The sequence below is a fragment of the Chelonoidis abingdonii genome, chromosome 2 (assembly GCF_003597395.2).
Source record: "Chelonoidis abingdonii isolate Lonesome George chromosome 2, CheloAbing_2.0, whole genome shotgun sequence".
Classification (NCBI taxonomy): Eukaryota; Metazoa; Chordata; order Testudines; family Testudinidae; genus Chelonoidis; species Chelonoidis abingdonii.
Genome location: NC_133770.1, coordinates 68,541,277 through 68,568,425, shown reverse-complemented (window position 1 = coordinate 68,568,425; position 27,149 = coordinate 68,541,277). Strand labels below are relative to the sequence as shown.

The 27,149-nt window shown below is 38.2% G+C and overlaps 1 protein-coding gene across 1 annotated transcript in view; it reads right to left on the bottom strand.

Moving 5' to 3' along the window:
- Nucleotides 1-27,149, bottom strand: part of CHN2 (chimerin 2) — a 210,837-nt gene that overhangs the window by 119,190 nt on the left and 64,498 nt on the right. Inside the window, exons 2-3 of the mRNA XM_032774881.2 lie at nucleotides 16,054-16,092; nucleotides 5,087-5,142 (exon numbers count right to left, since the gene is read on the bottom strand). Of these exons, the coding sequence (XP_032630772.1) occupies nucleotides 5,087-5,142; nucleotides 16,054-16,092 (95 nt within the window). The remainder of the gene's footprint in view (nucleotides 1-5,086; nucleotides 5,143-16,053; nucleotides 16,093-27,149) is intronic.

The window sequence follows — 27,149 nt, the reverse complement described above, 5'->3', positions numbered from 1 at the left end:
GTGGGAGACCAGTTCTTAATTAATTGTGGCACTGACAAAATTAGTAGGCTTGAAGAGCTAGAGGGGCTTGAAGGTAGGTACATTGTTTTCTTGGTAGTATTCCCCTTTCGTGATGGGAGTATTAGGTTTCCCACTTTGGTTTCCCAGGCGGTAGGTGATAGTAAACTCGAATTGAGACAGAAACAAGGCCCACTTTAATTGCCTCTGGTTCAAAGTTCAGGTCTTGCAGCGGTACATGAGGTTCTTCTAATCAATAAAAACCTGTACCGGGTGCCAAGCTTCCTTAAAGTGGTGACATCATTCTTCAAAAAGCAATTTTGATTGCAAGCAGCTCCTTCCCCAGTATTTCATAGTTCATTACTATGGGGGTGAATTTCCAAGCGTAGTAGGAACATGTGTACAGAACTGGCTGGGGTCCAAGTTGCTGCGAGAGCACCACTCTGAGAGTCATACTGAGGCATGTGCCAGAATCAGAGCCGTAGTGAATGCAGTATTGAGGTGGTCAAAAGCTTGCTGGATATCAGGAGACTAAGTGAAACAAATGGCTTTATGAAGGAGGGAAGTCGAGGGGTGTGGGGGATGGCTGTTTGTTGGAGAAGTTGGCAATGAATTGCTTATAAACATTTGCAAAATTCATGAAAACCTCAAGTCCTTGGACGGTCCAGGGTGCTGTCTAGTTACAGATGGCCTCCACCTTCAGTAGGTCCATCTGGCCAAAAGGATGGCAAGAGGAATGTTCACTGTCTTTCTCCCACCCTACAACTTACACATCCAGAGGGTCAAGATATGCCAAACATCCAAAATGCTACCCTAGGTGGTAGAGTTAAAACTCCACTGCTGGGAATCTTTATTACGTCTTAACTAGCACTGTAAATTAATCACAGTTAATGCATGTGATTCACTCAAAACAAATTAGCGCTTTAAAAAAAAAATGAGCATTAATCGCACATGTCTGGAGATGGGATTCGGTGGTGGCCATGTGGGGAAGGAGACACATCCAGCAATAGGGGTAAGAGAGGAATGCCACCGCCCAGGGGAACCCGCTCACTTCCTGCTGCCCTGCTCCACCACTGCGCCTGCCTCCCCCTCTCACCCCAAGGAGCCGCCCCTGGCCAAGCTGCTCAGGACTGGAAGCCTGCCTCCTGTCTGCTGTGCAGAGTAGGGGTAGAGGTAGGCTGATGTCGAGGTGTTCGCTTCCCCGTGCCTGTACACCTGGTCGCCACTGAGCTGGAGGAACCTGTCTGCTGCTGGCTCAGGAATGAGTGCTGCTGCCAGCAGCTACTGCTGGCTGAAAATGCATTCAGGCTCCTGAGTGCTTTGCTTAAAGAGACAGCACTCCTGCCCCCCAACACACACACACCCCCAAACCAAAATCTGAAATGGCACCTTGGACCGAGCCAGGAGCAGCCAGGAGGAGGAGCCAGGCTGTTGGCTTCGGTAAGATGCAACCCTTGTGCAACAGCACAGAGCCTGCCTTGAGCTGCAGGCCAAATGCCGGGCAGCACAAGCCGCAGCAGCACAGAAGTAAGCAATTAACACCCAAAATATTGAAATAAATGGTATTCTAATATTGTTTAACACTGTGATTAAAACTATGATTAATCACAGCTATTTTTTTAATCTCACAATTAATTGTGATAATTTTTTAAATCATTTGACAGCTCTAGTATTGATTATTAATGATGGTGATGATGATGATTATATTATTTTGTTCCCTTAGAATCCTAGGTCTCACATTTCAGCTGAGAAAAAGGCATTTCTGCAAGAGAAAAAAAGACCCTCTCCCTTTCATTATCATACAAAATTAGAGAGGAAACTGCTTTTTCTAGGAACCATATTTTTTGCTTGCTTTAGACACAACCCAGCTGGAATTCAGAACAATGAACATAGCAATTAGCTGACATTTTTCTACATAATAATACAGGTTAGAGCTCTAAGGCCTTGTCTACACTAGGGAAATTTCAGACAAATTTCTCACTGTTGCTAACACTGGTTCAGCTGAACCACTGTTAACAATATTGAAAGCCCAAATGTAGCTAAGCCCACTAACCCGCACACTGTTATCAGCACTGTGTCAATAAGTCTTGCTCTGAGCAGAACAGTAAAAGCTAACTAAACGGAGTGGCTTTAAATATGTAGCCTACTACAGAATATAATATGTTTCAAGACTCACTGCAAGACACCCCCTCTCCCATCTCCCTCTTCCCAAAAAAAGAGAGAGAGAGAGAAAAGAAAGAAAACTGTAACAAACTCATGGTTTACCTATAGTTACTGAAAATGTCCCCAAGTCAAACACTGTCAGCATTCATCCTGTAATTCCTTACTTTATTAACACTAAAATATTTTTGAAAAAAGACTCACTTAAATTAAAAACAACATGTTGAAATGGCATTTTCAAACTGAATGCTATTAAAAATAATATTCTGGTATAAAAACAAAAAGTGGCATACTTTGCTTTAACTCTTTGCTACAAATGTGTCATTTTCAACCACCGTTTCAGTAGAATAATCCCAGAAAGCCACTACATACATTGACTTTCAATCATAAAAGAATGCACTTCTTTATGATATATCTTTATACTTGCAAACACCAGCACACTGTTCTAGAAACTCACTCCAGCTGAACATTGCTTTTAAAGTAAACTTTTTATTTGTAAAGGAGGCCCATCATTAAAATATCGTGGAAGGAATCTAGAAAAAACAAGGATACTGGCATTAATCTAATGTTATTAGAAAGACAGGATATTCGCAGTACTCACACTGCCTGTGGTTATTAATTAGAAATCATTAGATATCCTAACTCTCAACAGTTCAGCATGCATCTCACTGGAGTGATGACCTGTTTTTGCTGACACGATTTTTATGCAGGTGGTAGTGGGAAAAGAGTGTAATTAGGAAAGCTCAAAGATACAGAGCCATAAATTACTTTACAGTCCTGTCTTAACTTTTACATAGACTGTTTACATACTGCAGGTGCAACGGGTGGGGGAGAGGCTGCAGTCCTGGCAAGAGAGAGGAGAGCCAGAGACCACCGACCAGGACTATAAGGAGTGAGAGAGCTGGGAGTGAGAGAGCTGGGACCATGACAGTGTAGCTGCAGAGAACTCCCTGCATGGCCCTGCGGCAGGTGACACTGGATCCCTGCAGGTGCCAGGTGCAGGAGGGAGGCTGCAGTCTTGGTGGGACAGAGCAGAGACCCCCGCCAGGACTTAAGGACGAAGATGTATACTAGAATTTATGAGACTTTGTGATGTGCGCCTCACTTGTCAAAAGGCTATCAGCCACCAAAGCAAGGCACCATGTTTGGGACAGTATGCTATTGCAGAGTTCTTGATTGGCCTGTTTGCCTACACATTTACTCCATTAGTAATATCCTTTTAACTGCTATGCTTCTTGATTAAGTTGTATTTCTTCAACCTATAACTGAGTAGTGAGTGTAGATAAGGCAGAAGTGGGGAGTGAGTGATACTCTTCCATGCCTATTACCCATGGCTTTTTTGAAGATATGATACTGAATGACTAAGAACGAACTGATTACCTGGATTTTCACTTAATAAAAATCTTAATGGGCTCTCCTTCTGAAAACTGCTACAGCCCTCGAGCACTAGCTATCATCAGTTTTGTGTGGGAAAATAGGAGAAAAGTTTTGTTAAAGCATTGGAGTCTCAAAGGATCACCATGTTGGTGTCTTTCTTGAGCAGCATTTTTGACAGGGACAGAGTGAGAGAGACTTTAACCACACTAGCATTTTGCTTGCCCTTTTATGATCTTGTACACTCAGCTTACACCCTCAGCTGAGAGCGCATGAAGGCTTTCCTTCTTGTGCCAAAATTTTGCCCTACTCAAATAACTGCTAGCTGGCATCTATGAGAGAAAGTGTAAAGGTTGGTCTTATGATTAGGCTGAGAATCAGGAGATTTGCATTCAATTTCTGGGTCTGGTGCAGACTTTTTATGTGATCTTGGGAAAGTCATTTGATCTGTCTGTGCCTCAGTACAACACTTCCTTGCACCACAGAAGTGTTGTGAGGATAAATGTTTTAATGTTTGAGAGGCACTCAGAGACTACACTGATATTGGCTATTTAAACAGACAATAGCATGGGGAAGGAGGGCAAAGTAGATAATTAAGACTTTTGGGAATATCACACTGATAAATTTCTATGTATTTCTTCTTATATATTCAGGGGGTTTTAACATCACAGAGCTGGTATATTTTTAATTGCATTTGATTACTGTATAAAATTTATATAGAGAAGAACTCAGTATTATTAGTAATAATCATATTGATTATTGTAACTATATGTATTGTAGGAGCTTGCAGCTACTTTGTCCCTGACATGTTAGAAGCCAAAACCAACCCAAATTTTATTGATTTATTGGAGAAATCAATATATACTTACAATATCCTATTTTTATAATTACCAAGACACAGTACGAAAGGAAGGAGTATTACCATATTCAAAAGATAACTAGATAAACTAGGAGAGATGAATGCCATTAAAAAAAAAAGCAGACAAGTATGAAAATGTTGATTCAGCAGTCTTTTTCAGCTCCATAGATGTCTTACATTCTACAAACTTTAAAGTTTCCATGACATGCCAGAACAAAAGTTCTAATGCTATTAATTCAATATTTTATCTTGAACACTCTTGCTAACGTTGGACAGGCAAGCCTTCTTTCATGAAAAAGTGCTTTTTATGAAGAAACTGCATGAATTGAGTGAAGACGTTGCATATCTTTAAATATGTAGATATATGGACCTTCTCCTACAACACTGTGAAAAAAGGGAAACAGCATTTAGGTATTGCATAGAGCACAGTCATACGATGCCCTGATTAGCATCTCCACAAGGAAAGGGTAATGGTTAATTCTTGTGTACGCCCATCTCGGAGCTGATTAACAAATATTAATCCATTTTTAAAGACTCACCTTATAATCTCAAAACAATTATATAAAATATATCTTTCACAGTATTTTAGAAAATGGAAACAGACAGTTGCTCTCAGCATATAGTAAAGATCCCCAATATGAATACACTACTGACAATTCATCAGATTTAACAAGATACAGTAAAAGAAGGACTGACCTCCTGAGGACAAATGATTCTCTTGGGACGTGGTGCCTCCTGTTGTAACTGATACACTGTCAAATACAAAAAAGTAATAATAATTAGAAGACTGCAATACACACAAACAGTCATTCAGATATTTTTAGCCAGATGCTTCAGAGAAAATGCAAATAAATATAAAAAAGCGTTGAGTACAGAGACATTTTTAGAATGCATACAAGTCAAGTCATTTATATGGAAATTAGTCATGGAATTGTACACTGGCAACATTTATTTATTTTTTTATTTGTATAATCCCAATTTAGTTTTGTATTGTTGCTGCCATTGTGTATTTCCATTCTTTGCTTGCAAGACTAGATATAACAAATCCTTCTGAAAGTTTCAAGATAAAACTCCTCTGCTGCGTATAGTATTACTGAAGAGCTCAATAGTAGAATTTTTAAATAAAATTCCAGTGTCTTTCATTTGGCTAGGAAAGAACTGCAATGAACTACCACGAAAGTTCACTAGAATCTTATTAATGCATACTGAAGACGTGAGTGATAACTATTTATGAATAATGAATGAATGAATGAATGAATGAATGAGACCCCTAGTGCTTCCACATGCTAACTTTTCTTTTCCTTTTAATGTGCTACCTAAGACCTTCAAATATATTTCACATCAACTTTGCTCATCTTAAGGGTTCCCAAAGTCAAATTAATTCTGAGGGTTTTAAGGTGAGGGACAGCAACTGAGTGAACTCTGGGTCTCCCATCGTTCCTTATAGGTGACCCCTACTACTCTCCCTTCATGTATTCAAGGAGGCACCTTCCTTCCTCTTTCCATTCAACAAGTAGTGAATGTGGGTTGACACATGATGACGGCAAGCAATTACAATGCGAATAGAGTGCCTCTCTTCTCGGCTTTAGTAAAAATCCCAAAGCTTGGCTTGCTCTCTTGAAGAGAAGCCCTCTTATGTAGACCTCTATACACATGTAGAGGGGAGATGGGCATCCCATCTCTATGGTATTGTGATCCCTAGTCCAAGATCCCAATGAGCTGTGGATCAGCAAGATGGCATGTTGTGGGAAGAAAACAAGTGATGGGGAACTCCCTCAGCCTTGGAAAACTGTGGAGTATCTACTGAAAAGCTCATATGGATGGTGGTAGTATTACCTCTTCTTCAGAGCCCCTTTGTGCCATAGATCACCCTTTAAAAGAAGGGATGAAGAGTGCTGTGAAGAAACTTGGGAAGTGTGGAAGTACTGGACTTTCACACAGACACCTCCACCACTTGTAAGTCCTCTGACTTCTTTGCTAGGCTTTGGGAACATGCAAGTTTTGGGTGTTATGTCCCCTGCAAGTTTTGAAGCAGGGGATGAAAAACCCTATCCCCTCCCTCATTGGGCAATTACATGGAAAATGAAAATAGAGAACCCTTCGGGATTTCCTCTCTCTTATATAGGTGTTTATGCACAGGGGTATAATCTGGCCATAAATATATACACAATATTATGAATTAGTATATGGACCTTCCTGATTCAGTGTTGCCAGCTCCCATAATTTTTTCATAAGTCTCATGATAAATGGCATTTTTCCCAGCTCCCTGAGTCATGTGAACAAGCGAGGATTTCAGCTTTCATTTAGAAAGAAAAATGCTATTTTGCAACCATCACGGTTACACAGTAAAACATGAAAAACTGTGACCACCGGCATACCCTAAAGACTTAATACTAAACAAAACTATAAAGAACCCAAACTGTATCTTCCAAAAAAATCTCATGATTTTGAACATTTGGAGTTGGAAATACTGCTGATTCAGCAAGCTACTTGTTCCTAACTATTCAGATCTATGTAAACAGTCTCATTAACTTTAATTGGAACTATTCAAGTGCTTGAAGTTAGGCACATGTGTAAATTCCTTCTTGAATCAAGGCCTTATGAGAGTTTAAGAAGCATGTTTAAAAATAGCATGGCATTTAACTTGATATGGGATAACACTGTTGAGCACTAAATACAATCAATATTCAAATATAAAACCTTTAAGTATCTAAAAATAGGATGTTGACATTGTTGGAATAAGTCAAGTTTGAATATATGTCTTTATTTAATGCCTATTATTATTTACTTTGATTGCACTGGCACCCACAGTGGGCTAAGCACTTTCCAAACAAAGAGGACATGGTCCTAAAAAGAACAGAAGAATACACAGTCTGAAAAGACAAAAACGATTGAGGCATGTAGATATAAGCAAGAGGGAACTAATAGTTATTTTTCTCTGGTGCAAAAGAAAGAGGGAGGCAGGGATGGGGAGGAATTAGGAAAGTAAAACATTATAAGAACATGGAAATTTTTCTACTATTTCAAAATGGGGAGGGGAGGGGAGGGGAATTTTTTTCCAGAACTTTTCATTTCAAGTTTTTTTCCAATGTTCAAAATTTTGTCAAACACAAATTTAGTCTTGGATAAAATTCCATTTGTCAACTCCAACAAAAAAACCTGTCAAAAAAGAAAAATCAGCCATACTAACAAAGTAAATAAATGAAAATTTATAACATGACCTAGAAAGCTTGTTTTTTGTCCCTATTGTGGAAGAAGTGGGTCTTCTGGAAATATTTAAATGATGACAAAGTAATGGCTTTGCGGAACAGCTCAGCAAGGGTGTTCCATGTACAGGAAACAGTTCGGAAGACAGTGTGGAAGTGGTTGGGATGAAGTAGAAAACGCAGCTTTCAGGGTGACAAGACTGGCAGAGCAGAGGAGAAAGACGGGGATGAAGCAACAGTTCAAGGAGGATAATTACAGTAGAGAGGCACGGAGTGATGAGAAGCCTTTAAAGCCAAATAAGAAGCTTGAGGTTGATGTGGTGGAGTGAGAATAATCAGTGGAAAGGTTCAATCAGAATGAAAAGCAAGAAAGATTATGTTTTGTGAAGAGTGGAAGGGGAAGATGTGGTTTTCAGAGAGCCTTAGATAATTCATCTATGCAGTAATGAGATGGAAGATAAGGGTCTGGAAAAGATTTATCTGAGTGGGGAGAGAAAAGAGCGCTGATCTTAGAAATGTCATGGAGGAAGAACCAGTAAGTCAACTGTAACACACAAATAATAATAATTAATAATCTGGATACTATTTTGATGTTGTCATGTGCTCCTTGTACATGGAGGAAGTAGTAGGTTACAAGGCTACTACTAGCAGGTTAGACTTCTGTACCAGAGATGGACTGGCTACAGAGCTTCCATCATGGAAAGCAGCATAAGAGATCTATTCTCTTTTAACTGCCAAGTATGGCTGTTACCAGCTCTAGTAAGTCATGTTGCACGTGGTGCAACCTAGTGGGTGAACACTGTAATACAGTTTTAGCATTCCAGCAGGTCTCCCCCTTTCAGTTTTACCTTTCCCTCATTTAAAAAAAATCATACTGTCATGCTATCTTTAATGTTCAGTACATATCAGTCTACTGAATGTCTCAGAATCTTACACAATCGGGTCTTATATAGAAAACCAGTAACAACTTGGTCCATCCAGCTATCCATTAGTTGCAACGACTGGGTGTGGTCAGTTCAGAATCATTCAGTCGTCTTCTTGTTCTGCATCTGCCATCTGTAGAGTTCGCACTATTGATTGTTCTTTCTGAGAAGCAAACTGAATATATTGATGATTTCCACTGAACTCTCCACCATCAGTTTCAATCACATACGAGCTGGGCAATGAATTCCTTTTCCTTGTGACAGGTGGAGTTCTCCATCCAGTTTGACACGAACACAATCACCAGGTTCTAGATTTGGCTGTTCTCTGAGTGATATCTAGTATAGAAGTGTTTGTAAGTCCTTTTTGCATTTTTACCCAATTTAGCTACTCTCCTCATGTCTGGCCACTTTGGAGACAGAACTACTGTTCTGACTTTGGAAAAGAATCTGAGTGGTTACCCCATCGGGAGCTGTATTGGACTCTATCCAGTAGCAGCTATTGGTCTACAGCTCAGAATAGCAAGGAATGGATCTTCCTTCTGGATAAGGAAGAGTGTGGTGGGGTGTACTTCCCACACTAGCTCTGAGAGGGCTGAGCTGGCCAGGTGGGACCAATCAGCCAAGTAGGCTGCAAGACAGGAGATTTAAGGGTGAGAGAAAAGGCCTAACTAGGGGGAAGCTCACCTGTGCAAAGGTTGGGGGGAGAAATGCTGAGTGACCTGGCCAGAGGGCCAAGTCATGAAGAGACAACAGCAGTTCCTGCAATGAAAGTGAGGCTGTAGATGGAGAGAGACACGGCAATTGCAGGAAGGGGTATCGGCCATACAGCGCTAAACCCTAGGAGAAGGGCCCATTCCAGCGGTGAGCGGAGGACCCCATCAGAAAGAGGCAGTAGTAGCAAATGACTCCAGGTCATAGGCCTGAATGACTTGCCGGATGGTGGCGAGCAGGCGAATTCAACTATAACAAGGAAATGTGAATTAGAAAGGCAAGGAGTTCAGTTTTGGCTGCGTCAACTTTAATTTGACAGTAAGACAACCCAGAGGAGCTGCTGGAGAAAGAGGCTGATGGCATCAGTGGCCAAAGACAGCATCTCAGAAACAGTGAGAAGATGATAAGGAGGAGAGTGAGAGTGATCAATGATATCAAAAGCTACGTCCTTTTCTATAGGTGTTCTATCTTGTTCACATATCAAATATTTATTATTTTTAAGTCTACGGATGTGATAAAAATACATGTAAAATACTATGGCTGCGATTTTACTAAGCGGGTGCCTACAGCTAAATTCTTGTGATCATATTTGGCTGATTAAGTGACCTAATTTTCAGAAGTCATAAGCACCTGGCAGCTCCCATTAACTTCAATAATCTTCAAAAGTGCTGAGCACTCAGCACTCTGACATTCCCTTTAGCAGGAGCTGCTCATTGCTCAGAACTTGAGAAAAATCCAGACATTTGTTTTTTGAAGGTCTTGAAATATATAGCAAGACAGTGCCTTGAAATGCCAGCAAAATAATTGCTGGTGATAGTATTAAATGTGTGACTACATCTGACCCAGTTTACCTCTACCTTTAGAGCTGATAGACAGCTTAGAGACAAATTCTCCTTGATCAAAAAAAGGAGATGCTTTCAACAAAATGATTCATTATTATTTTTGCCTTGGAAAAATTAACCTTTGGAAAAAGTGGATTCATTGTTACTTAAAGACTGTCACAGACTGGCAGTGGCTCTTTAATCCAGTATCAAACACAGATGAAGTGCACAGTGATGTCACAAAAATAATGGGTCTAAAATGCAATACCAAAGTTTAAAAAATGGCTTTACAGCAGGCATTTGAACAATAACTTTGTAATGTAAGTGGTGTGTCTGGCACTGGTGTGCACTACAGTCAATCTGAGCATCTTCTAAGGGTTAACAAAACTTTAAATAATCATTTGCTCTGGTGTACAGGCACTAGAGGGCATGCACATCTCTTATTTTGTTACAGCTAGAGGACAAGGCTTGAATTGTCTTTTGGAATGAATAAGGGAAACTCTGGAGTTCCTTTTCAAGACAACCTACTCTTTAACTGTGAAACCTGTTGCGGTCAAGCAACAAAATGACGGTGTCAGTGGTCAAGGATACCACCTCCTTGGGCAAAATCCTAATTCAAATGGTCTGGGTCAGTCCTTGACCCAGGCACCAGTGGCTTAAATTAAAATCAACAAAAAGGCAGAGTATATAAATATAACAAATGAACTCCAAAGAAAGCCCTTGGCCCTCAGGGCTTTCATCCTCGTCTACTTTCTTTCCTTGTACTCCAGGAGGCTTTAAGAAGCTCAGAGCCAGCCTGGTGCTAGTGTAACTCACACACCTCCTGGGTGTGGTGCTCTGTTCCATCTAGTGGCACCGAGACCACTTAGAGAGAGGTTAATGAGTCTGCTCTACAACTTTAGCTAAGGGCCATGTGGCTTTTGACCCATACAGTAGAGGCTCATGCATTTAGCTCCAAAGGTCCCAGAATTGTCGGCGACCGGTGTTTGTCGTGTTATATGAGCTCCTGTGGCAGAGAGTTGTTACTCCCTTGGAGTCCCAAACTCTTCAGTCCTCTCTCTTCTTGTTTCTCCCTCTTTATACTTGGACTTGCCCACAATAGCTGAGAGGTTTCTCCCATAACTGAAATTTCTCACAGCTGAGCAGTGGCATGCTGGTTTTCCTGTCTGCAGGAAATGTGGATTCTCAACCACTGCCTGCCTGTGTTTTGTGTGATATTTGTAGATCCCATCCCAGGTGGCATTTGAAAACCTTATATTCACTCTCCTTCTGTTAGGGGAAAATGACCGACTTCCAGCTGCCTTTTAAATTCTGTAATATGTCAAGAACTCAAGACTCCCCTCTTAAACTATACAAGATTAATGATCAGTTACACTCTGATGGGTAGAGAATATGTGAATCTTTGTTTTTACTTAAGGACCTAAAGAAACCACTGCCTCTTTTCTGAAGAAGTTTTATAAAGATCCTTGATTTATGCCGTTAGGCCTCAATTTAAGCAGTGCTTGAGCACATGCCTACCTGTAAGCATATCAGTAGTTTGATTGACTTTAGTGGGACTACTCACTTACTTAGACTTAGGCCTTGTCTATACTAGCGAGCTTACAGTGGCACAGCTGTACTGATGCAGCTGTAAGATCGCTCATGTAGCCACTCTATACTGATGGGAGAGAGCTCTCCAATCAACATAATAAAAACACCTCAGTGAGTGGCGATAGCTATGTGGTGAGAAGCTCTCCCACTGACAGCACTGTGCACACTACAACTTATGCTGGCGAAACTAAAGTTGCTCAGGGGTGTTTTTTCACATCCCTGAGTGACATAAGTTTTGCCGGCAAAAGTGGTAGTGTAGATATGGCCTCAGACACATGTCTAAGGCAGAAAGGGAGCCTTAGTTTTTGACTGAGCCTTGACTCAGATACTCTGCCTCATTACTCTACCTTTTCCAGCTGTTCAGGGGAAGGAAGGAAGCATTGCAGAGGGAGTAGACCACTGGGGTGACATCTGCTGGTACTAGGATATGCCCTCTGCATCTTGTGTGGTGAACACCAACGTGACAAGGACAATCTTTCCAAATGCTGAAATTAGGCACAGAGCAAGCCTGAATGAAAGTGCGTGTCTACGCTGCAATTAAAAACCTGTGGCTGGCCCGTGCCAGCTGACTCATGCTCACAGGGCTCAGGCCAAGGAGCCGTTTAACTGCAGTGCAGATGTTTGCACTCAGTCTGGAGACTGGGCTCTAGGACACCGCAAGGTGGGAGAGTCCCAGAGCTTGAGAGTCTACACCAGGGGTAGGCAACCTATGGCACGTGTGCCAAAAGCAGCACGCAAGCTGATTTTCAGTGGCACTCACACTGTCCAGGTCCTGGCCACCGGTCCGGGAGGCTAAGCATTTTAATTTAATTTTAAATGAAGCTTCTTAAACATTTAAAAAATCTTATTTACTTTACATACAACAAATAGTTTTGTTATATATTATAGACTTATAGAAAGAGACCTAAAAATGTTAAAATGTATTACTGGCATGCAAAACCTTAAATTAGAGCGAATAAATGAAGACTTGGGACAGCACTTCTGAAAGGTTGCCGACCCCTGGTCTACACGATAGTTAAACAGCCCCTTAGCCCAAGCCCCACAAGCCCAAGTCAACTGGCGTGGGCCCGCCACGGGTGTCTCATTGCAGTGTAGTCATACCCTAAGAACATATCAATCTTGAACAAGTTAAGAATAGAACAAACGGGGGTCCACTTCCTCTCCAAGACACAAGCGCACATATACAGTGCTGCTAGAGAGCCAAAACAAAAACTGTTCCTATTCTACTTCAACTATAAAAATAACTGTCTGCTTCACATATGAAACAGAGTGTGGAAACTAGTTTAGCTTACACTACAGTTCTTATCTTCCTCTCTTTAGTAATGGCAGAAAGGGAAAAGACATCTTTTAATATAATCTTCCTAATGTGCCACAGAACACAGACAATTTAGTGGTTGGAAACATGTTTACTTATTGACTGATTACTGAGATAGAAATCGAATCCATGATGTAGCTCAGTGTTCACTGGCTGCTAGCTACTTTCTAACTTGTACCAGGGCTCCTACCAGTAATATTAAAGTAACGGTCACTTGTCCTCTCCATCACCTAATAAAATGAAGAAACAGAGTCTGGTGCATCTTCTGACAGAGCAATCATTGACTGAAGACCTTTCAGACATTAGAAATAGGCATGCTCTCTGCAGCAGACCTACACAGCTGTGATTCCAAATATTGTTAAAACAATCTTTTAGGCTATGTCATTAAGTAAGGCCTGGATCCCGCAAGCTGTTCCATATGGGTGGACCTCTGCACGCACGTGAGCACGGTAAACTTGAATGGGGCTCTGTGTGGATATAGGACCAGTGTGGTACAGATTACAGAATTGGGAGCTTGATTAGTAGGTCAATAAATATCAAAAGACAACATAGCGTCTCTAAACTTATACAGAAATTAAATGTTACGTGCAGTAGTGTTGCAGCTATGTTGGTCCTAGGATATGACAAAGACAAGGTGGGTGAGGTAATATCTTTTTCTGGACCAACTTCTGTTGGCGGAAGGTATAAGGTTTTGAGCTTCACAAAGCTCTGAACATTACTTCTGCCAACAGAATTTAGTCCAATATTACCTCACCTACCTTGTCTCAGTAATTAAAGGCATTTTAAACTAAAAATTGTATACAAGATATTCTAGTAGTATTCTGACAAACTGAAAAAAGGGAAAAATTAACTAAAATACATGAATAATGATCAATATCAATGAATATAGACACTTCAAGAGAAAACATACACTAATTTAAACAAAAACTATGATATTACACAGTGATAGATCATTTCATAGGTTAATACCGCCACTGGGTGTAATCTTCCCAATGTTTAACTGATCATAATTGTCAGTTTCTTGGAAGGAATAAAGTAGTAGTTTTTCCTCAAAGAAACCAAGACTGCAATGAAAAACATATGTCTACAGAGAAATACTCTCAACTGTAATCTTTGTAATTTTATACTACTATCAAACGTATTTAAATATTATGCAAGTTGGGGCTGTGTTAATTTTTCCAGAGAGTCATTTAGACATGAAGTTTAGATGCTGAGATGACTTTGTTGTCAACCACAAAATCGGATCTTGAATATATCTTAACAATAACTTATTTATCATGCTCTGTAAATTAGATATGTTTGCTTAAAAGTTTCCATGGGCTGTTTCATGAAAACAAAACTAAGAAAAAATATTTCACTGCACTGTGATAATCTAGTCAACACAAGACAAGTGATACAGCTATAGGATGATGTGAAAAGCTCATGCTCTGTCCCGAACTCTTCCATAAAAAGGCTGTATCACACACACCAAAATACCTGAGATCACTGAAGTCAATGGAAGTTTTCCATTGGCTTCTACAGGGGCCAGGATTTCACTCTAAAAAACATTGATTTAAAGCACTCCTTTACAAGTGTAGTCAGGCTACCTCTCCCAAAATTGTTAATTTTGCAATTTTTTTTTTTAAAGGAAGCATTTTTTCTCTGAAAACAATAAAATTCAGTACAGCTTGATTAGGAGAGGAAGTGGCAAATGCAGGCTTCGATTCAGCAAGCTACTAAGTGTGCGTACAACTTAAAGTGCGCATAAGTTAGTTCCACTGAAGTCAATATAATCTTGCTGAGGCTTAATTTATCACATTGTCAGTTTCTATTAAGTTAAAATGAATTAGTTTTTCCTCAGAAAAAACAAGGCAGTGGAAAACACAAGTCTAGGGAGAAGTATTCCCAGCAATAATCTTATAATTCTACCAAATCTGTGGAAAAACAATGCATTTAGGGGCTGTATTACTTTTCCATGAGAGACAAGTAGGAGAGGCAATATCTTTTATTGAGCTAACTTATGTTGATGAGAAAGACAAGCTTTAGAGCCACACAGAGCTCTTCGTGTAGGCTCAAAAGTGCCTCTCTCTCACAAACAGAAGTTGGCCCAATAAAAGACAGTACCTTCACTCTCTTTGTCTCTCTAATATCCTGTGACCAACAGGGCTACAACTCTCACTTTTCTAAGATCATTCATGTATACTGTTTAGATTCTAAGGAGACATCTTTGAAGTCAGCAAGGTACTTAAGATTGTATGCAACTCAAGTCAGTGGGGCTACTTCTGTGCTTAAAGTTATGAGCATGCTTAAATATATTGGTGAATCAGAGCCAATTTCAGGGCTTTGTGCTTTTGTGCATTTTCATTTTGATAATGATTGTGGTAATCAACAACAAACACCACCACTACCACCACCACCGTTTCATTAACATTTTCAGTGAAGTTTTTAAAATTAATCTTTCATTTTAAATCAAATTTTAACCAATACTGTAAAAGCCAACTGCTTTGTATCAGCTCAGTGCTACACACAGTACAGTGCAACTGAAATAAAAGCAGCATACAACATATTTCTGCATTACATTTCATATAAGTGATATTTTAGTAGGAGAACCGGATAGTTCAGAAGATTGAAAATAGTATATTGGGATTTTTACTTGTAAACAACCATTTTAAAACCAGATTAAATTGCTAGGGATCAAAAATGATTATCACCTGAAGGTAGCTTTGTGGCCTGTATAAAAAATTTGGTTCACTCAGTCTCATTCAGGCTCAGCAAGAGTGCACAGTGAAGAACTCATGGCCATAACAAGAATCCTTTAAGGCAGCCTCAGCAAGGAAACCAAATCTGAATGGATAGAGAGATCAAACTACTCTGTCACCCACAGAAACGGCCCCTATAGAACTTCACATCAGTGAGGGAGAATGCAGGAGTTTGCATTGCTGCAACCCATATTGTATCGGTTACCTGAATAAACAGAAAACTTCAGTTTGTCAATGCAGCTACTTTCACAAGAACTGAACACACTTAGGTAATTGTTTTAAAGAAGAGGAAAACCCCTTCAATTGAAACTTCTTTTTAAGATGATTTTGATATTTATACTGATTTCTGATATACTCACAGTAGGATTTCCATATTGGAGGCTGGTATTCTTCAGCATCTAGAATTAAAAAAAAAAAAAAAAGAGGAAGAAGAAATCAATCAATTGGCCACTCAGTCAAACTGTCAACATGTCTTTTGTAGAGACCACAGCTTGTCAGCAGTATTCACATTTCCTTCTCAAGAGAACTGCATGTTTTTTATAGTACAGTTCTAGATGTTAGAAAAGAATATCACTTTCACTACTTATGGACTCAATACCATTTTTACAAATTATTTAAATATGACAGAATTAATTTCTTACCAATTTTCATATAGCTCCTTTGCTCACAAATATATTTAAAGTAATTAACTTGATTGGTCAGCTAGGGAAGGAGTTCAAACAGTATTTACTTGGCTTGGCAAAATAAAACAAATTATAATTTGATTTCAGATCACGTTTTTAACTTATTTATCAAGGCTTTAAAAAGTAAGTAACATGCCAATAAACATGTGTGACTCAGACTGGACTCAGATGTGTTCAGATCTGATGATTCAACATGGATGATTCAATTAATTTTCCTACATTTAATCCAATGTGTGATTTACAAATTTTCCAGGAACTGCAATAGCAATAAAAAAAAATGTACAGTGGAAAAACTGCAACTGAATGTAAAAGACTAAAATTATTATCCATTGATGCAAAGAACAGACAAACACGGGAGACAAAAAGCTGATGCTCTGTGTTACCAAAAGCATTACATGATGCCCCCAGGAAAGTTGTTGGCAGTGGGAATTGAACCTTAGGGTACATCTAGACTACCCGTCGTATTGGCAGGTAGCGATCGATTTCTCAGGGATCGATATATCTCATCTCATCTAGACGCGATATATCGATCCCCAAAAGTGCTCCCGTTGACTCCGGAACTCCACCAGCGTGAACGGCGGTAGCAGAGTCGACCGGGAGAGCCGCGGACATCGATCCTGTGCCATGAGGACAAGAGGTAAATCGACCTAAGATACTTCGACTTCAGCTACACTATTCACGTAGCTGAAGTTGCATATCTTAGATTGATTTCCCCCCCACCTCAGTGTAGACCAGCCCTGAGACTTCAAGATCTAAAATCATGAGCCTTTACTACCTGAACTAAAGGCTGTAGTAGGCTTGTATAAATATCTCAGTCACCAGCAGCCAGGGACAGAGTGCGATACTGACTGGACAAGCCAGCTAAACCCTGGGCTAGCAGACTCGTTAATTTTAGCTCATGTTCATGCTTTAATATCCAGAGATCCCAGAATACCCCACTGTCAACAACCTACCAAGCTTGAATACTAACAGTTAAATAAACAGCTACTACTAAAGGGGTCACGTATACTAGTTTGGCACTAAACTGTCACATTGCTAAACACTGTAAACAGTCATGTAGTGGCGTATCATTAATCTTCCAAATAAAAAGATGCAAGCTAATTAAAATATTTGGTATTTACTAAACTCCCACTCGAGTTATGCTAATGTAATTAAATCACATTTTAATTAGCTCACTCTCCATGTCTATTTATAAATACACACATTTTATATACCTCCATGAAAAAATTTGTTTACTGGAAATGTTAATGATTAACTACAGTATACCACTCTTAACTACTCTGTTTTTAAAAAGAGAAACCGTAGCAATTATCACAGTTATTACCTGGGATAATAACCTGCAACAATTTGCAGATATATTGCTCATGAAGTTCACTAGACTTGAATTTCAAATAAATCCACTTCATCTGTTGTAGACAACACTGCCAAATGTAAAGGGCTCTCAAACCAAAAGAGGTGCATATATTAGAGCAATCTGAGGCTTTCTACTTCATTATAATTGGTAATTATTTTTATATTATGTGACAACTATGAGATTACAATTCTAAATACATTCTTTTTCCAGGTCTTCTGTATAACTGGTTCTTCACATATTGTTTAACACAATGTAACTAAATAACATGAGCCACATGTCAAAAACTTTATTCTCTTCTCTGGTCTTTGCATACACAGGGTCAGTGGAGAAACACAGTCTGACATACAAAATAGCTGAAGATCTGGCCCCATGCATTTTATTACTGAGTTTACACCCACCTCCATGGCTTGCTTCCTAAAAATGTTCTCCATTTCCCAGAACACAACAAAATCTGCTTTACTAATTGATAAATATTTTCCATTTATCTCTTTAACCATTAAGGTAGCAATTATTGGTTTATCTAGGATATTGATCTGGGGAAAAAAAAGCCTATGAATTGTTGGGTGAGAAAGTATACACAGTTTGGACAGATGGAAAGACACAGGTACTAGAACTAGGGGTGATGGGGGAGGTGGCAGCACCCCAGGTCTTGAAGTTGTTTCCACTATATACAGGGTTTACAGAATGTCTTTCAGCACACACACACCACTATATCAATTGTTCCAGCACCCTGCTTACAGATGAATGTTAGTTGTAGCAGTTAGAAAAAGCAAAGTGAATCAGGTTATGTTCTTGTACATCAGTGAGGCTATATATGTTTATAAACTGCTTGACACTGTACAGTCTAGTTGCAGACAGACTTGTGGTATGGAGATAACATTAGTCAATGTAAAGGACAATCTTCTCACTTGCTGATTATGTCAGATCTGTCAGGCTGTTGGCCCTGATGGGAGGGGGATGGATTCACTCCTCAGTGGATGAAAATGTTCCTGAATGAGAGCTCTCAACAAGTGGTGAGGGGCACCTACATGCCATTACTAAGAGACTCTTAATGCATGACACTGCAGGGTTCCATCCTACTTCTCCTGGTGTATATCGTATACATGACTCACATAATAACCTACCATCCACACAGTGTAAATACTATCAGTATTATTTACTGTCAAACCATCATGGATGGTATTTGATGGCACAGATCTGTGTGGAAGCGATCAACAGCTGGTTTAAACTCAATCCAGAGTGACAATGTTCCTGTTTATGGCTCAGGGAAACATGTAATGGAACTCACAGGTATAATTTGTTGTCCCATTAATAGGGGGTGAATCCACTACTAATGGGACAGGTGCAAAATTAAGGTATCATGCAAGGCTGCTCTCAACAAGAGCTCAGGGTATCTATTTCTCTTTCTGAATTATTTGGAAAGTCCCCCCCTCTCCATGTACCCAACTGTAGTCATACAATTCCCATCACTTCCAGACAAGATTACTGTAATTCACTCCTTTTTGGTTTCCTGGTCCCTTGGATGCTACTCATACCATTAGCTACATCATTTCTGCCTCTGTTTAGCAGAATGGAAAACTGTTCATATCCATTCTCCACAAACAGTAAGCAAGCCAAGAGATACATTTCAAAATTTGATTGTTGATTAAGACTTTACATATTGCAGATTTTTCCCCCTCTTATTTCGTATGTGAAGTGAAATCACCTGGGTTGTTCTTCACTTTTCACCATCAGGTGAAACCTGGTTTGGATCACTGGAGTACTGAGATAGTCTATCAGATTTTGGGTGATCCCCTCAGTTACTTTACGACAACTTAATATCCTTTGTTTTTGTCTATTTTGTATAGATGCAGGTGGTTTGAAGAGGGACCACTAAGTCCAGGTTTCATGTCTTTTTTTAAATAGTGCCCAAGTTGAAGGAAGGTGAGGGCATATTAATATTAGTTTTGATTATAGTCATTAGGTGCTGATTGGATAATAATAATAATAATATGCAAAAATAAATGTGCTGACATATTCCTAGACATAGTACATGCTTGTTTCCCATTGCTGTTTTATTGAATGACCCACAATTATTTGGGACCTAATTTCAGAAAATGAGCCAAGTACTGTGTTACAAATAAGGCTGACACTAGACATCACTTAAAAACCAGTGAGCATAAAACATCAAATGTGAAACAATCACAAAATGTCAGAGGGTCAACTCTAACACAATCATTTTGGAGTTTAGAAAGGGTGACTTTGAAAGACTAAAAAATGCCCAGAGGATTTTATTTGAATTCTTTATTATATTGGGAATGTAACACAGAAGAGGAACATAAATTTAATAAAAAGAGCTGGAAAGACTAGAAATGGCAACAGATACTCAAATAAAGAATACTAACAACATTATTGTTTATCAAAGGCTTTGAAATACAACCAATTTGGAAGACAAATATTTATCATGGTATATCTAAAATACTATCTAGAAGCTAGTTAAATGGATAATAGAGAGAACAAAAGAAATGCTGAATGTTAACTTCAGAAAATATTTCAACAAAATTGAAGGATTCTCAATATACAGCAGTTCAGTCATATTAAGCAGAAAAAAGAGTGGAGAAAATTGGTCAAGTAAAAATGATGCTGGAAAACTGGAATATGGGAATGAGGAATGGCAGATTAGTTCTACAGTTAATTTGCTTTAGTCTTCACAAAGAAGAAATAGAATAAAAAACTGCTTAAGAAAGATATTTTCATGTAAGGTTGAAGGAGAAGAATAGCAGTTGAATAAATATGAAGCGTACAGTGAAAGAGCATATGAAAAGTTTTAGACAGCTTTAAGATGCAAGATACGAGATCCATGTAACAAGGATTTTTTTTTTAAATTAAAGACAAAGGGCCAACATCCTAAAAAAATGTTTGATAAATGAGGGACAACCTGTGAAAAACCAAGACCTGAGGTCCATATTCAAATTCTGTTTGCACAGCAACCACCACCCCATAGGTTATAGACCTAAATAATTACTTTATTGCAACTGTAGTAATGATGCAAGGCACACAACTGTGTATGTGCTATAATGCATGGATTTCAAGTCTCATTTTTTTCCATGCATGGCCCAGATTTTTATTATGCCACCAAAGAAATCACCTATTATTCATTGGAATATGGTTGAAGAAGAGAATTTGAGGGTTATTTTAATCCAGTTTTAATATGAATCAATTATTGCAGTCCACAAAGATGATGATCAATTGTCAAGATTCAGAAAAAAGTCCATCAGCTTTCTTTTTTTTATTGCACTTCAATTTTGGTGTACAGGAATTTAAATACCGAGCACTGTGCAGTCAAAGTACATCTAATCCAATGGAAATCAAGCTATACTCATGATTCTTTTAAATTTTAGGATTGATGACCAATTGGAAAAGAACTCTAACGCTAAGATCCATATACGACATGTAGTGAGTGAAAGCATTTCTTATTTAAAGATGTCTTGCCATTGCAGCTTGTCAGGAGTATTGAAAAGAATTCAGTGTACTTCCTCCAAATAGTTTGATATTAACAGTTTAAAATCAGTGCTTCTGGTAATGGATCAAAATTAAATTCTACAGTTACTACTACTGAGAATCATCATAGAATCAGGATTTACTCTCTAGTGTACTGGACTCTTAGCTATGAAGATAAATCCACTGTATTTCATTTCCACTTCAAAATAGTTCTACAATTTATCTAATTTCTATCCAGAGGTCCTGTCAATAGGATTGCTTAAAACTGACAATATCGCCTAAATAATAGTGGCAGTATCATTCTCACAAGTGATGCGGCATTAAGTATAAGTGGCATAGTAATATCGTTCTTTCTGCATTCCAGCTAACAGTGGCTCTATGCAGTGTCCAAACCTAGTGTCATAAACAGATGGTTAAAGGTTAATGTCTCTTTTACCTGTAAAGGGTTAAGAAGCTCAGTAAACCTGGCTGACACCTGACCAGAGGACCAATAGGGGGACAAGATACTTTCAGATCTTGGTGGAGGGAATTTCTTCTGTTTGTGTTGTTATTTTTTTTGTGTTTGTTGCGCTCTTGGGGGCTAACAGGACTCAGACGTCACCCGGGCTTTCCCATCTTTTCTGAACCAGTCTTTCATGTGCTTTCAAAATTGTAAGTAATAGCCAGGTCCCAAGGCGGATTATTTTTGTTTGTTTTCTTAACTTGTATCATATGTGCCTTTTTGCTTGGAAGGATTTTTACTTTTCTGTTTGCATGTAACTTTGATATCTAAGGCTGAGGGGGTTCACTCTTAGTCTATATGAATCTGAGAGTACCCTGTATAAGTTCATTTTTTCCATCCTTGATTTTACAGAGATAGTAAAAATAGTAAAAGTTTTTCTTTTATTAAAAGCTTTCTTTTTAGAACGCTTGGATTGATTTTTTCCTTGTTTTTAAACTCTAAGGGCATTGGTGTCTGAACTCAACAGGGATGTGGCCGGAAAGAGAGGGCGTATGGTTTAAAATTTCTCCTTGATTTAAGACCCAAGCGGTCTGGGTCTGGGTTCCCCAGGGAAGGTTTTGGGGGAACAGAAAGTGTGCCAGACACTAAATTCTGGCTGATGGCAGCGTACCAGATTTAAGCTAGTAATTAAGCTTAAAAGTGTTCATGCAGGTCCCCACTTTTTGTACCCTAAAGTTCAAAGGGGGAAAAAAACCTTGACACCTAGGTACTCTGAAATCTTAGTTTTCCCCAGAAAGTAGAACTGGGCTCCATTGTGGAATACTGGGAAACTGGGTTGATCAAGGGTTTGTCACCCTGAATAGCTTGTTGGGCATGTTTTGGCAGCTACTATGGAAGATGAGGAAAAAGATCTTTTTGTCTTTGCCATGGCTTCAATGCAGGCTTATAGAAAATATTTGTACTTCTGTCTGTTTGCCTAAGCCTGAATTCTCTGCCATCAGTGCTCCAACTTCAGTCCTCCTCTTCATCTGGCAAATAATGTGAGAACCACAGTGACATGTGGGCAATGGTAAGAAAGAGGCCATTACGAGTCACTGGGTCGGTGGGCTGGGGCTGGTATGCAGTTATAACAACCCACACGATCCACTACTTCAGTCACTTGGTTACTATTTTTTTATTTTTACTGTTGTCTTCTGAACCAGGGCTACAATTTTTTTTCTTCAATCTCAAAAAACCAGCTTTTGAATATAAAATTTCCTGTGAATGAATGATAGATTTTATACAGTTCCACTATATACTACACCTGCATTATTATGGTGTATTATTTAATCTTGAGGTTTTCTTTTAAAAAAAAACTTGTTATTCAAAATGAGGATGAAGATTAAACTCAGGGTATCTTGTTTACAATATTTTTCGTATTAAATATATATCTACATTGTCATGTAACTGCTAACTAAAAGGCTGTCTTTCAGAACAGTGAGATTAAACAGTAGTATTTATTGACAGATTTTTTTAAATAATTGCAATTATAATATACAAATGATTGGAGAGGGGCTGGAAAGTGAAGAGGAGACAGTTGCATGATTTTTCTAGCATGAAAGCCATCGTTGCATTATTTGTTTTTCACTGTGTACTTACTACTTGCCAACAACAAATGTTCATTTTTCACTTCTTATCTAAATCCCTAATGAGAGTACAGAAGGTGGTGAGTGCTTATTATCCTTTTGTTTGTTTTGGAGTCTCTCGCAAATTGTATACACACACAAAACTACCTCAGTTCACCATATCACTGCACCAGTTACAGTAATGTTGGAAACTATTTTAAATATGCAATATTTTCAGATTTTACTTTGTCATTTGGGGGATTACTTTATTTATATTAAAACAGCTGTTATAATCCTGTTTGCTTGCATTTTAAGAAAGGCAGTTCTTTTCTTTAAATAATGAATAAACCACACAATCATATTAGAGTCTCACTGAATTCTTAAATCAGACAGTGCTGTCAAGAGCAAAATGAACTCCCCCCATAGTTAATAATTAGCAATGCAGCTGTTGAAAGATTTCACTGTGTCATGAACACTGTTTAATGTTTCATGGAGAACACAGGGATGCCCATGCAGAAGCCAGCAGTTGTCAGCTTTATTGCAAAACTTTGCTTTTCATCAGAAAACAGCAATTAAAAAAAATAATTTAAATTATGAGAACATGCTTTAACTTATATTTTGGGCTATTAGAGAGTTTCACCTCCAGCATAATGTAACAACAAGAAGCGCCAAATCTGCTTACTTACAGTACAGTTTAAAAATTGGCATGTTCTGTCTGACTTTAGATGTTTCCTACTGTGCTGTTTCCTTTAAAAAAAAAAAAATCAGCAATAACGTATAATTTAAAGTGTCAAAAATGCTAGCAAAGGGGATGGAGTTCCGTTCTGCACAGTAATTATGCTGAAACAATAAGCTTTTAATAAGAATATAAAATGACAAGAATTTTGTATATTTTGCTTTTAAGCCTACCATAAACTTGGCATTATACTGCTGTATATATCACATGTATTGGCTCGTTCTACAAAGTACAGTCTTTCTAGATTTTCCCTTCTCATTCACTTTGTCATCCTTCTGTTTCAGATTTAAAAAGTAAAAGTATTTTCACTAACATAAAACACTGCTACAGGGAATTTATTCTAAAGTGATCAGATGTATTTTACAAAAATACAGATAAAAATACGGATTTTGTGAATGAATTAAATGCAGTAACGACAAAAATTACTAAGCACCAAATGGCAAAATGCTGTCAATGTCTAAATAGTAAAATAACTAACAATGGTACAAATCTACCGGAAGGAAAGGCAACAAGGCCCTACTGTGACAAAAGATTTGCAAGATGATCTGTTTACCGAATTGTCAGTTTACTCAGTGTGTGTTCAAATGATCATATCCATCTGACTGCAAAAATGTTTTCAAAAGAGCAATATTTTATTTACTTTTTAAAAATCTTTTCTTTGCTTTTCTGCATAAACTATGAAGTTTGTGGAGAACTGTTGAACTTTCAGTGTATAAGTGTCAGAGACAACACTGAGCATCTAACGGTGAGAGGATTGTATAAAAGCCTCAGTGGATGGACAGACAGAAAGAACAGAAGGTAACATTTTCAGAAGTGTCTAAGGAAGGTAGGAGCCTATGTCTCATTGATCTTCACAGAATTTAAGCTCCTAAGCAACCTAGGAGCTTTTGAAAGTTCTACTCATACTATACTGTTTACAGAATTAACATCTTTCTAAGACAAATTATAAAAACCTGGTGGCCATGAGAAATTAGATATGAAGATGCAAAAAAATGCTATATGAATTGCTACCTTACTGCTTGATTGGGCAAACATGTTTTAGTTAATGGCTGTAATTACACTTAACATAGTCACCAAACATTAAGCCTGATGATTGCTACCATTATTTATTTTCCAACTAAAGCCAGAATGATTAAAATGTAGCATATTTCACCTCATAGTCTAATACTAGAAACCTGAGGGCCAAAATAAATTAGAAAAACATATCTGAGGCCTCACATGAATTAAAGACTTTCATCATTTTAGTAGAAATAAACAAATGACATCACATTAGCAGAAAGCACATCTTATGCACATCCAGTTTTCTTTCTAACTAATAACCAGTTAGTTCCTGAATAAAAATCAGGAGCAGATAATCAGATGGTGCAAATCAGCGTAGCCCCACTGAAGTCATTTTATCATCTCTGAGGATGTGGCACTGTATTTTCAGTTATTTACATATTGCAACTCAAAAAAGAGCAAATGCCCATAGAAGCTAACAAAATATCCCATGTACTGTTAGAAAAACATTTGACTGAAATAACTGCAGTAGTGCCAACAAATATTCACAATGGTCAGGGTGAAATAATGCAATTAGAAATGTTTCTGTTGAAATAGTGTTAGCATATTCCCTGTTCCAGAAATGCACTCATAAATTGACACAGTGCCCATTTATCTGACTCAAAGGAGCCAATACATTCCCTGAAAAGTTATTAACCTTTAGCAAAATCCAAATCACTGCTTTCAGTGGCTCTGTTATGTCTGCCATGTGTCATTTTATCAGCTCTCTCACCAAGGGCACATTCTTTCTTTTTACTATTCAAGGGTAAATGAGGAGGTCCTCCTATTCCTGTAATTGATTGTGTAAACTAGCCAACAGCTTTTCAAAGATTATGAACCTTTTACTCTCTCCTACCCACCCCCGCATTTACCATTGTCTAGATGCACACATACAAATATTTTTAAAAGCCTGCACTGAAGATTTAGGGTAATCAGAATATAGTGGAAATTTACTAATTCACACTGACTGGGAGACCTATTAAGAATTAGTGACTTTTCTTAAATGTTTGTTCACTCAATAATTTGCAATGATCACAGAATATACTGTACTTGGCAAAAACAACTGATCTCAAAGAGATTACTCACATGCTGCAGTACCTTGCTGAACTGGGGGCTTAATAAGGATTCAAACCTAGGTCTTCAGAGACGAAAGGTACAACACCCCACACTTTCCACAGTTAATGACTTAACTTTTTTTTTTTTTTTTTTTTTTAAAGGTTGATAGAAGAAGGTCCTCCCTTGACTTTCTTTTGCATGGGAATGTCTTGTAATTTTTTTTATTGAACTTACTTCTGTAAACTAGCCTGTAACAGTTAGGAAGAGAAAAGCTGTAGCAAGTGCTCTCGTAACTTATTTTATTAAAATGTGATGAATTCTCATGACTCTTAAATTAGCAGTATCCTTCTGCACACTTTACCTTTTTATTTTATTAAAATGGAATGGAATTCCTCTTTTTATGTACAATTTTGTATGAGTGCATCAATCAAGTTGAGAGCCAATTAAATTAATTATTAGTTGATGTGGAGTTAACGTTTGTATTTGATTGATCATTATCAGCTATCACTGAAGCTGAGCCATACTTCATACTTTCTTAGATGGAAATGAAAATTTTACAAGTCTTCCTATAGTACCACTAAAATTTCTATAGCCGGTTGTTAAACCTAAACCCAATAATAAGATCCTAGTCAGTATAAACATATGTCATAAAAATGTTAATATGACCACACATTCTTCCAAACAATCATAGCAATCAAATTACTAATATATCGGAAAATTGTTAGAACAGAATCACACCCCATTTCCTTTTGGAAAAACAGTTTATCCCATAGTTTCCTTACTCAAGAGTAATTTAACTTTCCTTATGAAAGTCTATAGTTCTTTCAGAAACTTTTACTACTGAACAGCACTTTTATTACTGCTAAAGAGATCTTACAGTATTATAATGTAGCAATATGCCTTCTTTTGAACTGAGCAGAATAAATTTTGGAATACACTTGTCTAATGTTTTCTGAAAGCGTAGCTGAAAGGAACCAGTATTCTCATACTTTTTTTACAACTATCTGTGACAGATGACAATATCCTTGACAAACCTTACTGAAGTTAATTCTTATTGAATAA